The sequence below is a fragment of the Mytilus edulis genome, chromosome 1 (assembly GCF_963676685.1).
Source record: "Mytilus edulis chromosome 1, xbMytEdul2.2, whole genome shotgun sequence".
NCBI classification, from domain to species: Eukaryota; Metazoa; Mollusca; class Bivalvia; order Mytilida; family Mytilidae; genus Mytilus; species Mytilus edulis.
In genome coordinates this window covers 52,419,468-52,437,625 of record NC_092344.1, presented here as the reverse complement: position 1 = coordinate 52,437,625, position 18,158 = coordinate 52,419,468, and the positions used below count along the sequence as shown (strand labels likewise).

The 18,158-nt window shown below is 31.5% G+C and overlaps 1 protein-coding gene across 2 annotated transcripts; it reads left to right on the top strand.

Annotated features, from left to right (window-relative positions):
* Nucleotides 1-3,313: 3,313 nt before the first annotated feature.
* Nucleotides 3,314-16,112, top strand: LOC139484838 (zinc finger protein ubi-d4 B-like; the record flags this gene model as incomplete). 2 transcript variants are annotated; one of them, XM_071268841.1, is given in 5 exon segments in its annotated part: nt 3,314-3,425; nt 8,488-8,654; nt 11,759-11,875; nt 14,045-14,235; nt 15,899-16,112. In XM_071268841.1, coding segments are annotated over 5 exon segments (733 nt in total), but the record flags the coding sequence as incomplete, so codon positions are not given.
* Between the last annotated feature and the right edge of the window lie 2,046 nt (nt 16,113-18,158).

Here is an 18,158-nt window from a genome sequence, read left to right as displayed (position 1 = left end):
GTTGGCTACTCTCAACACGATCATCAAGACCTCATCAAGACCGTACCACGACCATACTGCGATCTACACGATCGCACTACGATCGTCAAAAGCATTATTTTTTTAGAGATCGTAGTGCGATCATGACCTAGTGTGACGGGGCCCGGGGTATAATATAAATGTTCCCGTGAATATTACCCTGAATACAGTTGTGAACAAACAATCTAAGTTATAATTATTTGCAATACAACACCTGTGATTACATTAAGTTGGACGTCAGTTATAGTACTTGCAAAGCAGTTTTAAAATCGAATCATATTTTTTCATAAGTATTATAATGACAAAAATGACATCTTTTACTCACAAATAAATGATAACCACCTTTTAGAACTCATCCTGAAATGATGTGTACGAAAAAATAAACATAGAAAATGGGGTCCTGTTCGATTGTTTAGTTTTTAACAATTATATTTCTTTATAAATGTACGCATTTTCGGCATTGAATAATGTCTGTTAGGAATCGAATTCATCCAAATCATATCAATAAATAAATATTATAAAATAATCTTATTTACACTTGTAAGGCATGCATTTTTCTATCGGCAATTCTTAAAATTGTATCTGTATTTAGATTTTAACTTACCACAGACAGAAAACATAAATTAGGTTAACAGTAAAAAAGGTAAACTCGAATAGTACCGCGCATTGATACAGTTTCTTTGTTCATTTTGGGAAACAACTTTATTTTTACAATAGAAATTACATTTTAATTAGTTGAAATAAACTCTAGCATATGTATTTTAATAGTTTTTATCTTTATATAGTAATAATGCACGCGTGTTGGCTTGCTAGTCGTAGTTGATTAATATTTGAACTTTGAAACCTCAGCGCCAATGCCCGTTTTAACAATACTATATTTTATGACACAAAGTAACCAGAAAGTCTCAACATTGTGACAAAAAGACTCAACCAATACCTTTATATCTCAACCATTTAGAATTTTTCATTTTTCTGTTAAGAATAGGCTTGACAAACAAATATTTTTTGCAATTTACAGACGTGGTGATCGTAAAGCAATCACGATTGCATAAAAAAACACAAATAATTCTTGAAAAATCATTTATATAATAGCAGTTCTGTCGGATTCAAAGAAAGTAAACATGATAATCCGTAGGAGAAAAGTGATTGTGACTTCAATTTCAGATATTTTGAACCAAGAAGAGACATATTAGTTACAAATATTAATTATCTATGGCATGACATTCTCCTTTTTTACAAAAAAAATCATTGATTTTAAGTATATTGACGAAAAGTCGACTACCCTGTGATTTTGAATATTTTGAACCAGAAAAGTTCAACAGGAAGTGCCAGAATACTTTTTTCCGTCTAAACATTTGGTTGAGATTAGATGGTTTACCAGGCGTGTATATGTTAGACACATCTATCCCATCAAACTTGAGATAAAACAGGCATACGGCGTTTATGTCTCATAGTCAGTGATACGATAATCCAGGGATTGATTTGTATGTCCTATCACGATTTCGAAATAGTCTGCATCAAGAGGTTATTTGTTCAGCAATATCGTTAAAAAATAAATATTTGGTCACTTGTGTTCAAGTAATCGTTTTGTACAAATTATAATTTGAATTTTGACTTTGTAATTTGTACTCTGAAATACAAAATTTGACTAAAATTCACTTAATATATAATGAAACTCAAAAGAAAACAAAAATATAGCCATTATTTTACACGCAGTCCATGTATCATTTTACATGTATATTCAGCTATACAAATCAAAAGAAAGCAATCGAGTAAAAAATTCACTACCAGTCCTCAAATATAGTTCCATTGAACAAGATCATGCATGATGTTCAGATATAATATGACAAACATTATGTGTGTGCCTGTCCCAAGTCAGGTGTGGGGTTATCTCGCTGTATTGAAGACCCATTAGTGGCCTTCTCATTCCCCATTACCATTCTTACATTCGGATGATATACAGAAACAAATAACAACCCGTGCATGACTTCTGCCCCTAAACAAAAATCTGTACTAGTTCAGTAATACTGGACGTGAAACTAAACTCCGAAATATATAAATGAACTAAAATTAAAAATCATACAAGACTAACAAAGGCCATACAGAGGCTCTTAACTTGAGACCGGCGCAAAAATGCGGCGGAGTTAAACAGGCTTTTTTGAAATGTCAACCCTCCCCTAATACCTCTTAGCCAATGTAGAAAAAAACCCAAACACACAGCATTACTCACAGTAAAACTCAGTTCAGTAGAAGTCCGAGTCCGATGTCAGAAAAGGTAATAAAAGAAACTTAACAAAATGACATTGATACTAGTGCATTACTTAATTAACAAAGGACTACTAGCAGTTATTGACATGCCAGCTCCAGATCGCAATCATACTGATTGAAAGAGTATTTAAGTCTTTATCATATTATGAATATCAAGCACAATCCCTCCCTTAAGGAGTTTAGAATCGTATCATCATAAAATATATGAGAAGAACATAACCCGTAACAACTGGTTTTAAGATAACTGTGTTTATTTCCGATGCAAAGACCCTATTATATTTGTTTTGGTTCATTACTTTATATACGTAAATCAGATTGTTAGATTTTTCATTTGAAATTATTTACATTGGTCATTTCGGGAAATTATCGTTATTGGATACCTTTTGAAGTAAGTGGTAAGTTGCAATGGGGGAAAAAGGGGGTTATGGTTGTAATATCTATTGATGATCATGTAAAAGACATAAAGGGCCAGAGTGAAATAAGTAACAGTAGATAATAATATGGAAGCAGCAATAATTGTGACAAAAAAAAACCTCTGAAGTTACGAGTAGTCTTTTTTAAAGAGAAAAAAATACTAGTAGTGATTGAGCACAGACACTTGTCTAGGATTTTTATCCACCTGCTATATACCTTAATATAACATGTTCAAGTTATAATAAGCCGTATATAGAGATATTAGGGGGGGGGGGGGGGAATCTGAGACAAGTGCCGGTGTGATTGAGGTTTTTAAAAGTATTCAACAAACATTACTAAAGCCAAAATACTACCATTTGTATTATGGTAGAGATTACACATTGAAAAAAAAATATATTCAATAGAAACTCTTCAAAATTTTTACAGAATTTGCCAGTAAAGATGACATTTGACCTCAATTTAAACAAATATGACCATATTGCTTTAAAGTCAGTGTTGCACGACTCGTGTGTAAATTGTAGCATGGGTCTTGACTGGCTGATTACTCGATAAGTCTAGACTAGTGCAGGCAATCTGTATTTCAGTCCTTCCGGGACTGTTATTAAGATACGAACGTTTTGGTATTTAGACGGTGTTTTTTTAAGGGAGATAACCTTTTAACGCTCAAACAAAGAAGTGGACATGGCGTCAGATATTTTAATTAACCCTTCTGTGCTTAAAAAATGGTAACCATATGAATATTAATGTTTGTTCATAATGACCAGCATTGTCCAATCCCCTATTTGACACCCGTAAACGCTTTTTTTAAATGCAAGATTCAAAATTTGTATAATAACAAATTTATGGACATTTATAACGAACCTAGAGCACAGGAGTTTGAAATCCTAGCAATAACGGTGTAATTATCCTGGTCACATAAATAAATAAATGGATCCTGGTATAGTCTGAACGAAGTCTTGCAAGTTAACATAAACACAAAGTCGATTAAAAGTTCAATACTATATTATTCAAAAATCCAAACTACATGTAACAGTAAATTATATATGTTTACAACATTTAAACTGCATGTAACAGTAATATAAGTTTACAACATCTAAACTGCAGGCTCAACAAATCGGTGGTATAATCATAAATCGTAAGTACACACCTCTCGTACACAAAATCGTCTCCCCCGCATCTACAACTATTTCTCTCTTTTATTCTACTCTAGTAACCTGATTACGATATGGTTAAATGACTCTGAACAAAGAAATATTCTACAGGCGCTATGTTACAGGAGCCCGGAGCTAAGGTCAACCGAAGCTAAGGTCAACCGAGACACCTGTATAAACTTAACAAAGGGGCACCAGCTGATTAACATGATTGATTTGACATTTAACAAGTACAATCTGATTAAAGGCGATAAACATAGATTGTAAGGAATGACTTTATAACAGTTAATGCGGCTAAGTAATCTAATTATATCACGATCATAAAACCCAGTGATGCATGTAATAAACGAAAAAGTTACAATAACCATGATAACTTATAAATGATTTACAGAAAGCAGATAAGTTTATAAAAAACTTTTAAAATTTAGTGTGTACATCCAAAATGGTGACCACGGAAATCACAATGGCCGCCATGTTCGATGTACACACTAAATTTAAAATAATCTTTATGAACTTATCTGCTCTCTGTAGATCATTATTAACTTATTAAATACATCGATAATATATTATTATTTTATAATTAATGTTTAAAAGTCACCAATATGTGCTAATATGAAAATTTCAAGTGTTATTCAGTCATTACAAGTGTTATTTGGATAATAACAGTGTTATTTGGTCATTCGTGTTACTCATTTATCTTGATTTATCTTTTATTTCGAGGACGAAATATTCTTGAGAGTGGTGTTGTGACTGTGACTTTGTCTTCATGTCCGTGATTACGCTAAACAGTGTTAATGTTGTTTCCCTTATTTTGTCGTTGTGTGATAGTGACGTGAGATGGGAGAGATGGTTGACGAATGAACAAGATTGCTGAAATGGTTTGAATTTTATGAGTGTAGGCTGTGTGTGTGTTTTTTTTTTTTTATGTAACATCTGTATAAAACATGTAATGTGAATAAATCGTGACTGTCATTTTCTTCAAAGATGGTGTTTAGTTGTAAATTATAATAGCATTATTCGCATTAGTAAAAACTTCACAATAATTTCTGAATTTACAGAAGTTTTGTCGAGCCTTCCACTTTTGTCGCAGTAAGCTTGGCATAGGGATAGTGATCCAGCTACAGCTGTGGCAGCGTTAGCTACATGTAACTTCTTAAAGCTTTATATTTAAGAAGGTGGAAGACCTGGTTGCTTCATACTTTGTATATAGATGCCTCATGTTACAAAGTTTCCATCAGTCACATGTCCAATGTCCTTGACCTCATTTTCATGGTTCATTGACTACTTGAAAAAAATTTAAGATTGCTTGTAATGTTGAATTCTCTCTTATTATAAGTAATAGGATAACTATATATATATGGTATGTGCGTATCTTGTAAAGTCCTCATGCCCATCAGAGAGTTTTCACTTGACCTCAACCTCATTTCATGGATCAGTGAACAAGGTTAAGTTTTGGTGGTCAAGTCCATATCTCAGATACTATAAGCAATATTACTAGGTCTAGTATATTCGATGTATGGAAGGACTGTAAGGTGTACATGTCCAACTGGCAGGTATCATATGACCTCAACCTCAGTTTCATGGTTCAATTGTTATTGTTAAGTTTTTATGTTTTGGTCTGTTTTTATATGACTGCAAAAAAAAATTTTGCGTCATATAATGCTATCATGTTGTCGTCGTCTGCGTCGTTGTTCGAAGATGGGTTTAGTTTCCGGACAATAACTTTAGTTTTAGTGAATGGATCTTTACAAATTTTTACCAGAAGGTTCAATACCACTAACGGAAGGTTGGGGTCGATTTTGGGGGTTATGGTCCCAATTGTTTTGGAATTAGGGGCCAAAAAGGGGGCCCAAAATAAGCATTTTTGTAGTTTTCAAACACTAACTTATGTTTAAGTGTATGAATCTCTCTGAAATTATACCATGAGTTTCCATACCATGAAGGGATAGTTAGTATTGACTTTGGGGAGTTATGGCTCAATTTGTTTTGGAATTAGGGGCCAAAAAGGGGAAAACCTAAGTTTTTCTGGTCAATGGACAATTAAGGGCATACGATACAGTTTTGATCCCGTATTTACAGTTCGATGAAAATTTCCATATAGGCTATGTTTTGCCTGATTAAATCAAATATGTAATAAAAAATATACCTTCATGTGCTACTTTTTGAGTAAAATGAGGTCGAAATTTTGTATATTTGCTTAAAATTTGAATTTGTGGCCGTATTTTTCCTTTTGAAAGAAAGTCATAACTTTTTTGTTTTTAAAGATAAACACAAATTGTTTTTTGTTAAATAATTTGTAATTTCTGTATTTTATAAGTATCCTAAAGAAATATGCATTTTTTATTCAGAAATAACTCATATTTATCAAATGGTCATGAATTGCGAAAAAACGTCATTTTCGCTGTATATTTATCAAAATTAAAAAAATTGCACTATTTACAGTTTTATAAAATTTGGTCCACATAATCTCCCTGCAAAATGAAACAAAATGTAGTTTTAAAAAATAGGGGTCCATGCACTCGTTTTCAAATTAAATCAGTTTAAATGATAAAAATCAGTCGAAAAATGCATCTTTTCCCGATATGTCACAGTTTGAAGTCGGGAAAATAACATTTTACGTTAGCAACGTCATTACCTCCCCTGTAACTGTATCGTATGCCCTTAAGACAATTTAAAAGCAGTGTAAGGGAGGTAATTCAAAAACATTTAACTCACAATGTTGGGAATGTTTGGATTTACCACCCTTACACTACTTGTAAAATATGTATAAAGAACAGGGCTCACGCTACCAGGCGACTTGGGCGAAGAAGTCGCCCTCCCGACCGTCACTTCGCTTTCCCCGACCCCAAAAAGTGAAAACAAGTCGCCTTGTTCTTGACGAAAGTCGCTTTCAGTCGCTTCCGTCATCGGACATTTTCAATTTTTACAAAGTTGATGAAACATCAATTTTTTACTGATAATTAAAGAAATTCAGACATAAGCTATTCATTATCTTTAGAAAAGAGGTTGAAGCATTGCTTCACAGTGTGTATCAGGTTATTTGATAAAAATACAACTTTTTATCACTTCGTGCATTTTCGCAAGTTCCGGTGCTTGTTACTCGAAAACGTACATCAACCTAAATTTCGGCGGCAAAATAAGTTTGTTACTTCATTTAAACGTGATAAAAGTTGCCTCCAGTAAATGTTTAATCCATTTATTGCATTAAAACCGTCATGTTCCTTTCCAAATAACTTGTCAAACATCGTTTATTTTTGTAAATTTTCTTGCATTCGTCCGCCATTGACCGATTTCTAAACTACGGATCTGAACCGGACCAGCTATGACCGAAATCCGTACTTTTACAATAATTACTACGGACGCACGGATGGAACAGCTGACAGAAGAATATTGATCCCAAAGGGAAAAATTACGCATCCCACACGCATTAAGAGACTTTTGGTTACATCTAATTGATTGGTGTATATAATTCCCTATATTTTTTATGAATGTTTCAAACTATTGATTAAAGTTGCTTAACTCTATTATACTAATATCAATATATTATGGCCCAGCTTAATAACTTTTATATTTTTTTTTATGAGAAACACTGAATTTCATACACAAGATAATTTTTAATTAAAATGTAATTGATATAATTTCTTTACATTTTTTAAAATAAAATATTTTTTTTTAGTGCTAGATATTTAGTTGGTAGTTTCTCACAAGAACCTTAGTAAAACTTAAACAACTTTTAATTTCAAATGTTACTTTAATTGTAATTTTTTACTCATATGAAATGAACAACATAAAAAGAACATTATTTACATATGGCCCTTTATGCTATTGTAAAATCCAAACATTGTAGCGCACCCGCGCGAATGAGCACTTCTCTTTCAAATCTCACCACTTCTCCCTATCAGTTTCAAAAAGAGAAGTCACTTCTCCCTATAATTCTGAAGTAGTGTGAGCCCTGAAAGAAATGTCAGGTTTTGGACTAATTGCCAAATAAAGGGGGTGGTAGTAGTTTTTAGTTATTTTTTTTCCAAATTTTTCAAATTTCAAATTTTTGAAAAGTTTGAAGAAGAAATCTTTAATTACACAATATATTGCGATACTAGATTTGACATTATTTTTGTGTTAGAAACCCATATTATGTCAAAGATTTTATCACAATTCAAATTCAGAGCTGTGTCAAGCTTGAATGTTGTGTCCATACTTGCCCCAACTGTTCAGGGTTCAACCTCTGTGGTTGTATAAAGCTGCCCCCTGCGGAGCATCTGGTTGTGTTTTGGTCTGTTTTTCTTAAACTTTAAGCAATAGGTGAACTTTATTTGTTGTATTGAAGAATTGTTAGCTGTACATGTCTGCCTGGCATGGTTCATCTGACCTTGACCTCATTTTCATGGTTCATTGGTCAATGTTTAGTTTTCTTGGTTAATGCTAAGTTTATGTGACAGTTGTGATAAAGCTTTATCTTTAGGACTATAAACACAATATCAATGATAAGTAAAGAAGGGAAGATATTTCAGCCTGTGGACTCTTGTGTTCTATAATTCGTACCTGCACAATGCGAATACATGTATTAATTTATTTTCTAGAATTAGATTTTTAGATAATATTATTTGAAATAATATGTTAAATGTATACTTTTTAGCATTGGTGGGAGTGAACAGACATTCATAGAAGCAATTGAGAATGCTGCCAATGTTAATACACGCCTGTGCATAGAAAGGAAAATGAGATTGCCTTTTCTTGACTCCCAGACTGGTGTGGCACAGAATCATACAGCTTTGTGGCATCCATATAAAGATAGACAACAAGGTAAGTATTTTATACGGAAGACAATTTAATAAAATTAAATTCATCAGGATATTTTAGAAACAATATGTGACAGGTCCAATAAATTTGGGATGATATCTCTGTTAAAGATGTCCCTCTACCGGTATCTTCAATCTTTGCAAACATTTGATCATGATTGATCAATGAAAGCAGGTGAGAAAGAAGAAATCTAAAAAAAATGATGAAAACAGAGCATGTAGAGGTTTGTGTGTGTGTGTGGGGGGAAGTGCCTGCCAAATTTTGTGAGGGAAATGTAATTTTATTCATATGTAATCAGGGTTTCCCCTGGGTCAATATTTTTTTTGGCCACATCTTTCGCCAAAACAATATATTTTTCCCCACTTTATTATTTTTTTTCGCCAATTAACATAAAATATATTTTTCGTTTAAAATTTTCCTTTTTTTCTACACCCCCCTCTCTAAATAAGATGAGTTTACCCCATTGTTGGCTATGATTATTCTCTCAAACTCATCTTGGAGTCTACATTGTAATGAATAAACACTAAATATTTACTTTTAAAAAGACAAACTTAAAAGGGGGAAAATTCATTATATTTTGAACAACTTTTCTAAAAGAGGGGGCTACTTACTTTTAATAATAAAGAAGATGTAAGTCCTGAAATATAACAAAATTCTTGTACATGCTTTGACCATATAATACCAGAAAGATGTATAGTTCTTTGGGAAAGTTTCTTCAAAAGAAAAATATGTGCCCTTTTGTACTAAGATGTGGTTTTTACGTAAAAGCTTTTATCACTTGAAATTGATCCCTTCTTTAAGGTGTAGTCATTACATTGAAGGGTTACTTTCATTCGAGGGGTTGCTCCCAACCTTTTGGCATAGATTTCTAAAAAACGACAGTTTTCTTTTCCAGACCATTTTAAATAAAAAAGTTGAGACGTAAATAAATCTATGCTTTAAACATGTCATGTCACCCAAACGACTTAAAGTACTCTCTCAAATCAATTATCTATATAAAAGTCATAGGATAAAGTTTTAAATCAAAGATTTTTCTTGCTTTTGAACATTTTTTGTCCTAACAACAGTTTTCTTTTCTGGACTAGAGGAGAGGAGAAGTCAAAAGCTTGCTTCGAACACGTGCACCGCAAAGTTGTTAATAAATCCTTTATGTGACATGTGACGGATGGCATGTAACCATATCATTTTGACTAACAATACATTCAACACCTTTATTAATTAGTCCTTTGTTGTCGTTAGCTATAAAATGCAATCAGCTGATTATTGATTTTCTGTCAAAATCTTAACGAGTTCAAGGCGAATTTGTCTAATCAGGTAAAGTCTGAGAAACCTGAAAAAAGTAAATAAACAAGATGGATGAAATAAATTGTTATATATATTTCTTTCACCAAATTCTTTGGCAAATAACGAATTTTAAACGCCACAATTAATTTTTTTCGCAAATTGCGAAAATCACGACTGTATACAATTAATTATGCCATCAGATTCACAGCTCATTTTATGCATTTTTTTCAAGACCTAATCATTAGTGCAAAATGTGTGGCTGTTATAACTGTTGTACATTTGAATACACAAACAATTGTAGATTAAGAAAATATAAACTGGGGATTTTGTTTTACTTTAATTCAGTCAGAAGTTGTGTTGCTTAACTTTCTTATATGATGGTATATTTAATATATGAATTGGTGAATATTCCTGTAATAAATTTATATAACTCATCATTTTCCATTGTTTTATCATATATCAATTCTTATAATTACATACATGTATGTTTCAGAAGAATCTGTTACTTTCATTGGATAACAACACTTGCGCATCATACTAAAATTAACCTTCCTATATATCCCAATGAAGTGTATAATTTAAGATGACATGTGCCATCACAATAAAGTGCACAGGTTAATTGCAGAAATAAATGATAGAAATCTATTTTTCCAACAAACTAGAATAAAAATGTAATTATAAGAATTTAATGCTTCTTTAAAGGGGCACTAGCTACGAGATATATAAAAAACTAAAGTAAGATTTTTTTTTTGTTCAATCAATAATGAAAGTGAAATAGTGAAATAATAATTCGCTTTTAGCATCCAAAATGGTTCAATTTTGTCAAATTAAGCGAAGAAACATTGATAATTACTCATGTTACTCATTCACTTGCAAGTGAATAAGTCGACCTCATTAAATCCGTATTCATGTGAACTTCAATTTAACCCCTTGCTAGAGATTGACAACGCATGCATTGTACGTGTACTGGTTATTTAAAGAAAAAGAATGTCAACAATGAAAGTGAAACTACGGTAAATCATTTGATTACTGATTCGATCCATATAAAATCACTCTTGTACGGTTAAAATCAATGAGAAACATATATTTTAATAATTTTTAATCTGTAAAATAAACTCAAACAGACCTAAAAAAAAATCCTATTGCACGTGTTGGTTTAATCTATTCATATCTTTATTATGTTTACGTCGCTTATATGGTCATCTGAGGTCAAATCGATAGTTAATTAGATGGCGTCTGGACTAAAATACACACGAAACGAACCTTCATATTATCTACCCCATGCTCTGTAAACTGTTTATTTTAGACTTTTGGTAGTTAGGATAAATGTTTTACATTATTATAAATCAAATATGAGATTTTGAGTCAAATCGGTGACAACGAATTTGACAGCTAGTGCCCCTTTAAGTAATTTTATAGGGTTGTAAAATTGTTGATTGTTTGCACCTTTCTAGAATGAAGCACTTCATACAAAATTATTAAAATTACATACAGAAGCATTCAATTCTTAAATAAGAGATATCAACACATACAATTACCTAGATTTTAACTATTACCATGATAACATGTAACAAAAAAATTGTTTTGAGTACATGCTTAGTTTAAACTGATTGTAAATGATTAGCCCTAATCAATTCTTTTTATAACACTTAAGCTGTTGTATATTATTCAACCTATGCCTTCATTTTTTCATGCAATTTTACCTAAATTTGACAATGTTGGCATAGTTTGAATGAACCCTTTTATTGATATGATATCCATATTAATTACTGGTATGTTTATTAACAGCTTGCATATTATTTCATAATTGCAATTTTTCACAGGACAATGTAAAGGCCAATTATACAGTTACCCTGTCAAGAGGTGGAAAAAGAAAAAACGATTGGCTTTTATGAATGCAGAATGCAAAAAGACATCAGAGATCGAGACTGGAGAAGCTGGTAATACATTCATACAAGAATGTGTGCTGCATTTTTTAAAATCTTTTTTTAGATTTCAATGGAAAGATTGTGCTCTTTAAAATAAATGTATCAATTCATATCACTTTTAAAATTTAAAATTTAAATAAATTTCAGAAACTTGAATTTAAATCATTTATCAAAAATATTAAATCATACAAGTTTTTAAGGTTGTTTAGATACTAGATAGTAAAGATATCCATGGAAGAAAAACAAATCCGAGTGAGGCTTGAAAGTTTAACAATATTTGTATGTTTCTTAACTGGATGGGATAAAGGTTATACAAATTAAAAGGAAATCACACATTCATCTTCATTTCTTGGTTTGCTGAGCCCATTTGAACCAAATTGAGATGGGATACTAAGTTCTTTGTATGAATCTTGCACGATGAAAGACAAATACATCTGGGGTCATATGCGCAATTGTATTTCCATAGGCGGTAATGCTAACATTTTATTCTGTAGCTCAGTCCATATCGTAAACATGGATATGTTTGATGCCTTGTTTCCGCAGCTAAGACATTTTCACATATGTTGTTAAATTTTCAGGGTAGGAAGTGAGATTTCTTTTTCCGTAAGTTAGCATACCCGGAAAATCCTTTCATGATGCGGCTCCTTGCTTTTTTAACACAATAAGTTCTTGAAAATTTAATACTTTAAACACATGTAAGGTTTATGACCCCTTCTGTAGACATTTTTGTACGAAATTTTCAAACTTCAATTGTATCAAAACTACAGATATAATGAATAATAGAGATAGACCATTTTGCACATATACCAACAGGAAACTTGATACAAAGCATTATAACTTACTGCTTTATTGCATTTAATAGAAAAAGAGTACTGTGTGGCAAATAAATCAAGATTTTTATAGAAAATCCACAGCCTTTAATACAGCGATTTTTGTTATAAAATTTGAAACATAGATTACTCTCTTGCTTTTCTATGATGTGCTAGTGTTTATTTTTTACAAAAAGTTCTAACCAACCTGTAAATTCAAAAATACCTCATGATGAGTCACTAAAGTCGAGTGCACCTTAAAAGGTGTACTTGATTGGGTCCATATTTTTTATTTTTGTTAACCAATAACTGCATTAATACACTTGTTTTAATGAAATTAATGCTAGCACTGCATGCAATAATCCTATATCTATCAGTCATCAAATTGCAAAATATGAGAGTACAAGGATAAAGGCTATGGATTTTCTATAAAATGTCCATATGTCTAGCATTGAATCATCACAAGGGTACATAACCCTTAATATAACCATAGTTCCTTTACTTTCCAAATCAACACATATGGTTAAGTTCAGTCACTTGTTAAAAATAGAAACATGTCCAGTATCACAACACAGAGATGTTTTATTTACACACAACTTTTGAGTTCCTCATTTTGAGGCACATAATTGAGGAACACAAGGGATATTGACCCACCTGATAGTAAATTTGTAAGAAATTATCTTTTCTTAAGGTGGATCGAGACTATTCGACTGCGCATTCCTTCACACATGAATTACAATGCACACGAAAAGTATTTGTCCTAAATTCGATATTATTTTTTTAAATATTTTGGTTGATTAGAGATGTTAAATCATTGTAGTTATGTCACTAAAAGAATATTTTCGTTATTATGTCTATCTGTTAAAGGCTCAAAATGACATTTCACCCATTTTCACCATTTTCCCGCCAAAATTTGTGTTTTAAGGCAAAATATTTTTTTTTCCTTATTGGTGACCTATGTTTTTTATTTGCTCATTCTTTGAAGCTATATTTCAGCTTTTTATGTTACAGTTTTGGACCAAGTGTCATAGAACGTTTTTTTGATATTCCGATACAAATATGTCAACACCTCTATTTTCCCTATCATTTCATTGAAAAATGGTCCCTTTTACATACCTGTTTAAAAGTAAAATTTTGAGCTTAAATGGTCTGTGATCCCCACTTTTTTTCGACCAATTTGATTCACTTTCTGTAAAGAATAAAATTACTAAAAATGCGGCACTTCTGATAGAAACTTGGAATAGTCCAGAGCCACCTTAAGCAATTAATTTTAGATCTAACCTTGTGAGTGATTCAGGTTCCTAGGAGTAACCAGGTTATATTTGCTGCAAAAACAACCAAGACATTTTTATTATAACAGTTTTATTGACAGATATGCATCAAATAAGTACAGTAGAGAATCCAGCTATTCGAGTAGAAGATGAGAAGAATGAGTTGAGCAAAGATGCATGGTATGATGAATATGATGATATAGATGAACCACCAGACGCAGGTGAAATGGTAGATGACCAGTCAGATATTAGTGACTTTGAAGAAACATATATTAAACGCCGCAAGAAAAAGGTGAATAGAATCATTATAAAATTTCTCTTACAACTCAGGGTAGAATACATTAGCAGATTTACCAGGAGGCACCTCCACGTGCCCCTCCAGTTAAAAAGTTCTAACATAAATTTATTGATACTGAATCTGCTTATCTAGAGCAGAATTAATTACATTTTGATTTGACTGCTTAAACTGGCCGCTAATGAATACCAGCGTCGACATGCATGATTTATGACAACTTATCAGTGGGTGTGTAGATATTGACACCTATGTGTAGTGTCTCTTTGCAATTTAAGCTTTTATGTAAAATACATTATTTACATGTTGATTGGAATAGTACAAATTTTTATTTGGTTTATAATACAATACAGATTAAGATCAATTACCAGGTGAAATCTTCTAATCTTTTTTTTTTTTTTTAAATAGGTACAAGTATATGTTTAATGTAGATTATGTTGGTATGTACATCTATCTTTGGAATATCTATTCATTCCAAAATACAGTATTCACAACAACATTTTTTGTGAAAAAAAAAAATTTCTTTACATTAGCACCAGTTTTCAAAAACTATGAAAAAAATAACAAGGATTATATAAGATTTTCATAAAAGGCTTTTTAAACAATATGTAATAAAATTATGAAAAGAAAAGTAGGGTTTAGCGGGCAAATTTTTTATTAGCACTAAATGGATAAAACTGGACAATTTCAAATATCTTGCAAAAAGTCAAAAATAAGAGTAGCCAATATTCTAAGTGCAGTCGGTGGGTTCATTTTTAAACACCAATTTGCTTTGTCCAAACTTTATGGAATTTTGTGAGACTAGGACTGTAGCTTTTCTTTATGCCCCAGCCGTAGTGGAGGGGGGCATTAAGTTTTACCCTTGTCTGTACATACATTCGTCAGACTGTTTGTCCTAAAGTTGGTTTCCGTCCTCTAACTTTAGTTTGCCTCCACCAAATGGTGTGAAACTTATACACAATGCTTATTACCACAAAATGCAGCTCAAGTGTGAATTGTTGGGACGTCACTTTAACCGTTCTAGAGTTATGCCCCTTTTCAATTGGAAAAATTGCTGAATATTTTGTTTCCATTCTCTTAACTTTAGTTTGCCTCAATCAGATGTTATGAAACTTATATAAAATGCTTATAACAACAAAATACAAATCAGTTATGAGTTTTGGTGGTGTTGCTGTAATTGTTCTTGAGTTATGCCCCTTTACACATGGAAAAATAGCTGAAAGTTTCATTTCCGTTCTATAACTTAAGTTAGCCTCAACCAAATTTTACAAAAAAATTTACACAATGATTATTTATACCACAAAATACAAATTTTGGTGGTGTTACTTTTGCTGTTCTAGAGTTATGCCCCTTTACAAATGGAAAAATTGGTTGATTTTTTGTTTTGTTTCTCTTTCTTTGGTTCGCCTCAACCAAATGTTATGAAACTTTTACACAATACTTATAACCACAAAACTCAGATCAAGTACAAATTTGGTTAGTGTCACTTTTACTGTTTTTCAGTTATGTCAGTATATAACTTTATATGATATACAAGCGGAAGCATCATACACACTCTCCATTTATTTTCAACATTACTAATCTTGATAGAACAAAGCAAAATTCAAAATTTAGATTGAGATGACTTTAATGTTTATATATCTTTTCTTTAAATTGATAAAAGGGACCTGGAAGAGGAAGAAAGAAGAATATTGATAAAGATAAAGATTTAAACCCAGAGGAAAGAGAAAAACCATATGCCTGTGAAGTATGCAATGCCAGGTATAAGACCAGACCAGGATTATCATATCATTACAACCATTTCCATAATGGTATCATAGATGATCAAGAATTATCTCAGTCACCCAAGCCTCAGAGATCAACTCGCAATTCCAGTGGTAAGATATTTAAGCACTCTTAATGAAGATTTAGAAATATATGCTTTGGTTTAAGTATAAAGATGAATACACTGATTGGTTCTTACATGAGTCTATATAAAATGATTAAGAGATTTTGGATATAAGAAGGTCCAATTTTCCCTGTATTTATTTCACTTACATAGTCAATATTTAAAAGTTGTCAAATCCTACTTGAAATTAAATATTACATAGTCTATATCATTTACTGAAAAAAGTGTTAAATTTTACATATTTCCATATATTAAATTCTAGATCTGTTAAAGGCATTTTACAAAATTGCAAATTTGTCATGCTTTTGCAAATTATGGCATCTAAAGACATTGTCAACCAAAATGGACTAATTTGTATCTGAAAGACTGTACATAGCTTTACTGCCAACATAATAATTGTTTGGTAAACAATGTTCTTCTTATACATTTTAGGGTAAAATACTGAAAATTTGTCAAAAACCTCAAATTTGCAGTCTTGTGTATTAATTTTTAATTTGAAGGCCTGTTTAGAAATGTGTCTTTGACCATATCATATTGTCATTTTGATTTGACTTATGGGATCATTTTTATATGGAAGTTAGTTTTGGAATTTTTACCATATTTTAACTATGGTACCACAATAACACATTGTTACACAATTAAAGTTATTTACACTGGGGGAATGTACATTTGGCCATGTGTAGTAGTCTTGTTTGTTTTAATCTATGAAGTCTCATGAATCTCAATCTACAACATATTTCAAAATGCATGAAAAAAAATGAAAATGTCTTGTAAAATTGTATTTGACTCCCTTTAAGAAAACATCTCATAATTGTTGTATTAAAAATTGCTAACCAAAACGTCATCTTAAAATCAAATGAAATGAACATATGAAGCCATTTCACATGACGGTTAGTAACTGTGCTTGGCTGTACTATTGGAAACAATGCAAAAGTTTCATTGAAGTCTGGCAAATTTTGAAGAAGGTGAAGGAAACAAAGTGCAGATGGATTATCTGGATATATTTATCATCAGTCAACTTTGAATTTAAAATTATAAAAGGTCTATTCTCAAAATTTAGTTGCCTTCACTTGCATGTTCTCTAAAATTTGATTTACAATTTGACACAAAGTGGAAAATTATTTCCATATTTTTTTTTGTATGAGACATGTATATGTCGTGTACAAGTTGCGATTTTGTACATGTTATAACATGTACAAAAATATTGTACATGTTATAACTTGTATAATGCAAAAATACAAGTTATAACATGTACAAAAGTACCTCATACATGTTATAACCTGTACAAAAAATTGCTTAAAAATGATTTTAACTTGTACAACATTTAAGATAAATCTTAATGAAGTAAAATATACATTCAAATTCACCAATGCATAACAAACAACAATAAATAGGCCAGAACGTGTCTTTTTCTGTAGAGGACAATGATCACAAAGTTTCAGAAATAGATGTTTCATGACTTATGTTGGCAAAATGTGTTTTCATGTAATTGTATGTTTCATGTAGTCCATCATAGCTTAAATAAGTGTGACACTATTAACTAAAAGCTTGCATTTCCTCAATGACAATTACATTAGATACTAGTAACTAAATTCTTCCAAAAATTTTAAGAACGATGCCTAAAAATTTTGGGTAATACTCCTCCCTCTCGTTTTATAGCATGCAAAGACTAAAACAATGTCTTATATGCTTACTGCATACGAAACGAAACGCTCCTGGCGTATATACCACCAATTTAATAAGCAATGCAAATGTAACAGCCCATATAACCATATAATGACTTAATGCAAACATATTACAAAAAATTGCTTAAATTTTTTTTTTAATATTTTCATAACGTTTTTATTATTCCTTCATGTTAGTGTGTTTTGTCCTTTTTTGATACAGTTAATGTCCAGGGGTCGGTATTACGAAGCATTCCTAAGACTTGTTATTAGATATATCTTAGGACATGTCTTATGATCCTCTTATGACTATCTATGGACTTATCTTTATTTGATGAATTATAATTGTGAGTGTCCACTTTGAGGGCAAT